The following is a 7,251-nucleotide window of genomic DNA, read 5'->3' as shown; positions in this document are numbered from 1 at the left end:
TTCTTACCTTTGGCATCATCAATGTTCGACTCGTTGTTAGTCTGGTTTGACGAGTCTACCGTCGCTTTGAGTTTCGGTAGTTTTAGACTCGTGGATTGGGCCGTCATGCTTGGCCCAATCTATCGGAATCATTTCTATCATGTATTTTCTTTTAAATTTAGAACATTTTTGTATCCCGTGTCCTATCCCGATAAAAATATCGCTTAAAAATAGAAGTTAGTTGAAAGGGATTCGAACTTAATCCATAAATATTAAATATAGCAAGTTAAAAAAGAAACATACATGAACTTATAAAATAGTGATTAATCCATCTTTTATTATGTTTAATCTCTTTTAAATTTGTCTTGTGATCCAAACAGCCCAAAATTTATCATTCATGTGTTTTAAATTACTTAGGCCATATTTGGTTTGAAGGAATGCCATATGAATTTCAGTGCCATACGAATTTTAGAGGAACTGAATTGTTGCCTGTAAAAATCTTGGGGGTGATTGTTTGGATTTTTTTAGAAAAGCTAAACATCGTATTTGCAAACGAAAAATAATTTGTTAATAACACTTTTATATACATATTCTTAGTTATCTAAAAACCAAGTCTAAAAAATAAACTTTGGTGAAAAAATCTTAAAATTAACTTTAAATTTAATGTTAAAAATTTAAATTTTGGCTTATAAGCATAAGCAGAAGTAAAAATGTGGGGCACTTATGTTTTGAGGGTGAGCATTAGTTTTTCCAATTTACACTACATTCTAATACTTATCTATTTGTTTCTATACACATTTCTCCTTTTCATTCCTTCGTTCTAAAAGTGGTCTATTGTAGTGTGCTACAATCTAAAGACAACCATAAAACTTTTTGTTCATCTTAGCCTCGTATGCTAACCATTACTAGAAGTCAAAATTTAAACAGCACCTGTAAATAGTACTACATTGATCAACATTCGAAAACGGACGGAGGTACACATGCCAAATGCTGCGCCAAGGATGACGGCAGAAAATGCAGTATTGAAAGGCTGACACGTTCGTGTGCTTGCCGCTTTGGAGTCTGCTTTTTTTCTTGGATCTCGGCCTCGCTCTAGATTCCATACACATGCAGCGTTGCAATTGCAACAGATCTTATCTTTTGCTCCCCTCCCCTCTTTATTCCCCCCAACTTCAATGGCCGTGAGTTCACGTCTGTATCAACCAATCCTTTCCTGCATCGTCGTACAATATAATCGTGTTGTGGAGACTGTAGATGTTTTTGAACGAATGAACATTGCATGAATTTCACACAGCATATGGTTCGTTTCAACATAAAATTAGGCAAGATCTAGGCCTGTTTGGGGGCACTTCTCTCAGCTACAGCTATTTACTAAAGCTACTTCCAAACTATTCACAACTTTTGAGAATCTGTAGTTATATATTCTGAAAAATGAACTGAGAATCCAGAAGCTGAGTTTAGAAGCTTTTCTAGATTCTTAGAAGCTGGCTACCAAGCAGCTGATTTTCAGAATCTAAAGCTCCCTAAACAGACCCTAGATATAAGAAAATTAGGAAAGTCTAGATGACAACCCATCAATTATCGGTACTGAGATTAATATTACATGGAGTAGTCACTACCAGTGAACAAGAAAAGCATTCAGTTGTGTTGTTCTTTCCTTACAGGCTGTTGCTTATAAGTGCAGAATTAACTAATCAAACACGAATCGAATATTTTTGAAGGTTTCATCAGAAAACAGATAATTTGGGACTCCTGAGGAATTTGAAGTAACCGAATAGTTCAGACATCAATGACAATCAAGTGGATAATTTGGACAAAAACTTTAACCCCTGAGTCGTGCATTGTGCTTCACCCACACTTCGGTGCTTGTTTCTGCGTTGTCATTTGGATCTTTGGTGACTGTAGCCAGCTTTCAAAAAAATGCATGGTTGCATGTTCTTATAATCTCTCTTTTAGGGGTAAAATATGCAGTTTTTATTGAAATTGGCTCCAGAAATGCGTTCCAATGATCCAACTGGTCCAGTGCTCAAATCCAGATCAAGCTGACCCGTTCTTGTGACCAGAGAGAGTAGAGTACCAGTACAGTACATTCTTGTCATGTCAGGGAAGAAAAAGACGATGAGAAGTTTAAGCAACGACACGACCGTTTATATGGGTCTGTACTGTAGAACACTATGAACAATTGCACTGACAATGACAATAACAAAGACAAAGGCACCTAGGAGTACAAATTAAGGTTGATTGGTACTACCATTGATGCTGTTGCCTGCCTATCAATTTGCTCAAGCATCCATCCTCTTGCAACGACAGATGCATATCCTGCACTGCAGCAGCCATGAACAGTGTTGCTGTCTCTGTTCTGCAGTAGACACACACACCATTTGCATCCTCCTCCATGGCAGCTTGTGCATAAATCTCCAGACCTAACGCCTCCATGTTCGCAGCACCATCCATTCAATGGAAAACTGCAGTGGTTGTGCTGCAAGTGGCCAAGCATTTCCGGCCTGATTTCTAGCCCTCCTGCCATTGCGACATCGCAGCCAGAAAATCGGAAGCGCGATCTCGCTAGCAGGCAGCGGCGATGGTGGTGTTTTTTACCCGCAGGCACGCAGCAGTACAGCCTCGCTCGCCGGCAGGGCGCAACCACGCCTGGATTCGGTGCCCGGCGTTACGCATGCGGCGATGCAAGGACGTGGCTGGGTTGTTTCTCCAGATTATTTTCAATTATTTCCTCGGGTTCGAGTCGTACGTTTTTCAAACGGTTAAACACTACTCTCCTTTTATTCTATATTACAAAACTCTTCACGTATCAGTGTTTATATTTTATATATGTGTCTAGATTTATTAAGTAGATAAATAAATCTAGACAAGATCAGAAAATCTTATAACATGAAATAGAGTGAATATGTTTTTTTTAAAAAAATTATATATATATAAGAATATCATATCACCTTTGTAAAATAGATTTTTTAACCTTACAATAGTTAATTTTGTCTTTTACGTTATTAGGTAATTTTCTATCTTGTACAGAAGTCAATTTTATCATTTATATTATTAGATAATTTTGTATCTTTTACCTTTAGCTATATAAGAACGTAGCATCGCGGCAAGTTCGGTGGCCTAGTGCCCTTTCACGAAGGGAGGATGAACAGCAACCCACGCCATATGCCGCAGCAGCGGAAGGTATTAAAAACACGGTTGCTGCATGCAAATATTTAGCTACCAAGTGGATCTCACTTGAACACGTGATTTTCCAAATTGGAGAGTGTTTATGAAGCTCTTTTTTGATTGGTCTATCTAGACCCTTTTGTATAATATTTTCTCCCTCCGATAATATAATCGTATGAGCATTTAAATTATAATCACCACTTTTGCTATCACTCATATTTAAATTTCTTACTTATCTTACCTAACCATGCTTAAATACTTTATTTAATAACAGGCGCTAGAATATTTTTTCCTTATCTTAATCTTTAAGAAACATCCTATGAAATAACTGTACTCTTCGATGGAGAGGTAGGAATTTTAGCTGTATAAGTATTCTTTTCTTTTTTGAATAAGTTTGTATAAGTATTCTGATTCTAGACAAAACAGAACTGTATAATATTCCTTAATAAAATCAGTACAAGGTGTCGAAAAAAGCTCTGCCGAACGTCCAACAGGTAAGTGGCCGGTTTTCATAAGTAGCTTCTTGCAACTAAATACAGGTTGCGTTCTTTTGCACAGTTTTTTCTTGTCTTTTGCACGCACGCTTCCTAAATTGCTAAATAATGTATTTTTTTTAAAAAAATATTTATATATATAAATTCATCATCTTATATTTTAAATATTTTTTAACTTTATAGTAGTTAATTATATCGTTTATACCATTACATGACTATATATGAAAGAATCAGATAATCTTTCATCTCCATATATACAAAGAGTACAGCCAAAGTTGTGCAGATCAATTATTAACAATTGACATGGTTGCAGGTGTAAGGACGTCAATCCACTTCTTTTTACAAGAAAACATATTTCATCTCTCCCAAAATAGTAATAAAATGATAAAATTATTTTAGGACGAGAAAGTATTATCCACTGATCATTTGAAAACATCTCAATTTTCTAGGGGCAAGGATATCACTCAATTCTTTGCAAGCACCATGAAACATCTCTAATAATAAGACTCAGGCCCTATGTACATGTAAGGTTGGATCCTATTTACAGTTTCAGGACATTGTATTCTTTGGATGTTAATCATGTCCATTTACAACATATGGTAATATTTTCTGTCGGTTTAGGCAGGTAGGTGGATGATGCCTCATGCCTGGATCATCATAAAACAACTTTGGATCCTCTGGTGAACAACATTACAAATAAATTGCACTGCCTTATTATTTGCGATGACGAAAACAAGCACTACATGAAAATGACTTGTCTCAACAATATGCTTCATCATCACCACCAGTTTTGCCAATATCAATGGCTAGCATTCCATCTTGCTTTTTCATCATGCTGATGTTTCCATGTGAGAAGAGAGAGGATGTATATATATTGATTAGGGGTAGTTGATGCTCAGTGGATGGAGAAGTAGGAGTTCATCACACTTCATGAGGGGCAAAAGGGGCAAAAAGTGAGAAGGTGAAGCAAGTGACAAAAGAAAACAGACAATGATTAGTTGCATTGCAGTGGTAGTGCACTTGGCTTGCAGTTTCAATTCTCTAGCTGGTCATTAGTTGGTTGCCTCCAGCCTGGACCTGACTTGTGATGCCGTCTTAGTATAAAGTGGATCAACTTTGGCATATAACTGGTCATATACTCTACACAAAACTAGGCTTAATATTTTGGTTGCTTCAAGCCTTCTACTATGAGCTATGATCTATTCAGTTATACATCAGTTGAGCTGATTGTGTGGTGGCCTAGTAAGTAGGTAAGTTATAATAGGCACATCCTGTTTAGATTCTAAGCAAACTACCAAACCAACAAAATGATTTTGACTTAGTCTATACTTAAAGATAAAAGAACTCAGAATTAACTGACCTCAAATTCTGAATATACCTTTTGTTTCAGAGTATTTGAAAGCAGGCGGGAAATGGGCATATTTTGTAGGATAACTTTGGGAGTCTCCTGTCACAAGTCTCCTGTGTGGAGCATTGATTTCTGACCAAAAGTTTGATACAAGTGAAATGAATACAGATAGTATGACATGGATTGTTCTCAATCCGGGGGAGAAGAATTCAGTGCATCAGGACAAAGGTTGAATTGATGATGGAAAAGGCATCTAAAGATAGGAATTGTAGCCACAACATTTCAGCACCATCATCCTACCCAGCAAGAGCAGTAACTTATATCACATTTCAATTTGGCATTTGCCTTCAGTTTTGAATTCAACAGAAATGCCAGCCAGCTGCATCCAGTTTGTGCTCTTTGGTCTTTCACATGGTCAGCATGCTTGGATTTAACTTTGGCGCATTTCAGGATTGGAAGATCATCAGTTCAGAATTTGGCATTTCATATCAGACAGAGCAAGACAGTTCTGCTCCAGTTCAATCCAATTCAGATTCAGATCATACCAATTGAGACCATGAACAAATCACATAGGAATGAAAGAATAATCCAATAATTGAACAAAAAATTCAAGTCTTTCCTACCAAAGAATTGTACACCACCAATCGAGCGAATTGGGAACCCCAAGAATCACCACCCAAAAGAATCAAAATCCCCCAAAAAACTAATCTGAATTCTACCGAAAAGAACAAGACCATCTTTTCTCTATCCATTCTCCCCCATCCAGCCATCCTCGCGCAGCAATCGCCGCCGCCCCCTCCCTTCACCGCCCTGTACAGCCGATGGCGAGCAGTGGCTAGCTCATGGCGGCAACAGCAGCATTGCAATGCCATGGAATGCACTGCCATTGCCAAGAACCTCGCAACCAACAAAAGAATTATTGTGTCCAGTAGTGTGCCACTACAGCCAAGAGCCCCATTTCTACCATGAGAACACTGATGCGGGCCACGTCGACGACAATGCCGGTCCGGACACCGGCGAGGCGGCGGCGCCATCGTCCCCGGAGATGTAGAGGTCGTAGGACTTCCATGTGTGGTCGAGCGGGCATGGCTTGCCGGCGTCGAGTCGGTCCCATGGCTTGCCCTTGCCTGACCAGTGCATCAGGCTGACGGGCCCGTCGTGGAGCGGGCGGCAGCTGCCGTGCACGTTGTCGCCGCCGAGGCCGTGCTGGTTCCAGCGGTGGTCGACGGCCTCCACCTCGCCGGCGAAGACCAGCAAGAACGGGGGCAGGGACCCCAGCTCGTAGATGCGCTTCTCCTTCTGGATCTCCATCCACCGCTCGATGCGCTGGCGGTAGTTGCCGGCGCGCCAGCGGCGGAGATCGATGACCATGACGCCGGTGTTGAAGTAGCAGGGCGGCCGGCGGCGGCCGGCGAAGACGCGCGGGCCGAGGTCGGGGTCGGACCAGAAGGCCGGGGTGAAGTAGCGGGAGAAGTTGGCGTGGCAGTACTCCGGCGCCGCGACGACGGCGGCGGCGGGGAGCCGCGTCTCCCACAGCCGCCGCACGTCGTCGACGGCGAGCACGTCGGAGTCGAGGTATATCGCCCGCGGCACGCAGCGTGGGAGCAGGTCGGCGAGGTGGTTCCGCGCGTAGTTGAGCGGCGACTCCAGCGCGGCGCGCACGGACGCCGAGATGAGCCCCGCCACGGCCTCCGCCCGGAACACGTAGATCTCGAACCGCAGCGACGGGAACGACGCCGCCACGGCCCGCCTGAGCTCCCCCTCCCCTCCCTCCTCCGCGGCGGCCAAGAAATGGAAGAACAGCGACTCCGGGCAGGACGCGTGCTTGAGCAGCGAGTACACCGCCGCCATGGACCCCCGCAGGTAGTGCGCGTCCAGCGTCATCGAGATATGCACCAGCCCGGGGTCACACACCCCCGCCGCCGCCGCCGCGGGGCACCCCTCCCCGTTCCTATACTCCGGCGCCTCCGCAAACCTCGGCAGGGCCCCCGCCGCGCCACAAACAGACACCAGCATCACCACCGCCACCGCCGCAGCCCCGGCCCGCATCGCCGGCGACGAGGCCATGGCGCCTCTTGGATTCTTGCAGCCCTCCCCGTCCCCTCCCGTGGTGGTGGCGGCGTCGTGGTGGGAGCAGAGCAGCAGCAGTAATGGGGGGCAGCTCGCGAGCGGGTGGTCGGTGAGGCCCCCTCGCCATATTGTATCCGCGCGTCGCGTGGATGGATGACAGGTTGGCGTGCGTTTCGATCCGGGGGGACGCGT

General features: G+C 43.5%; 1 protein-coding gene across 1 annotated transcript; it reads right to left on the bottom strand.

Annotated features, from left to right (window-relative positions):
- Positions 1-5,384: 5,384 nt before the first annotated feature.
- Positions 5,385-7,251, bottom strand: LOC102708530 (probable galacturonosyltransferase-like 9). The gene has a single exon (XM_015838437.2). It carries the CDS (start codon positions 7,054-7,056, stop codon positions 5,950-5,952), a length of 1,107 nt encoding a protein of 368 aa, XP_015693923.2. The 5' UTR covers positions 7,057-7,251; the 3' UTR covers positions 5,385-5,949.

The sequence above is a fragment of the Oryza brachyantha genome, chromosome 6 (assembly GCF_000231095.2).
Source record: "Oryza brachyantha chromosome 6, ObraRS2, whole genome shotgun sequence".
NCBI lineage: Eukaryota > Viridiplantae > Streptophyta > Magnoliopsida > Poales > Poaceae > Oryza > Oryza brachyantha.
The sequence above is the reverse complement of the archived record's forward strand: the minus strand, read 5'-3'. Positions and strand labels throughout refer to the sequence as shown.

Bases quoted from the DNA above. Each gene is read 5' to 3' on its own strand.
- LOC102708530 (XM_015838437.2), bottom strand. From the start codon at position 7,056: ATGGCCTCGTCGCCGGCGATGCGGGCCGGGGCTGCGGCGGTGGCGGTG.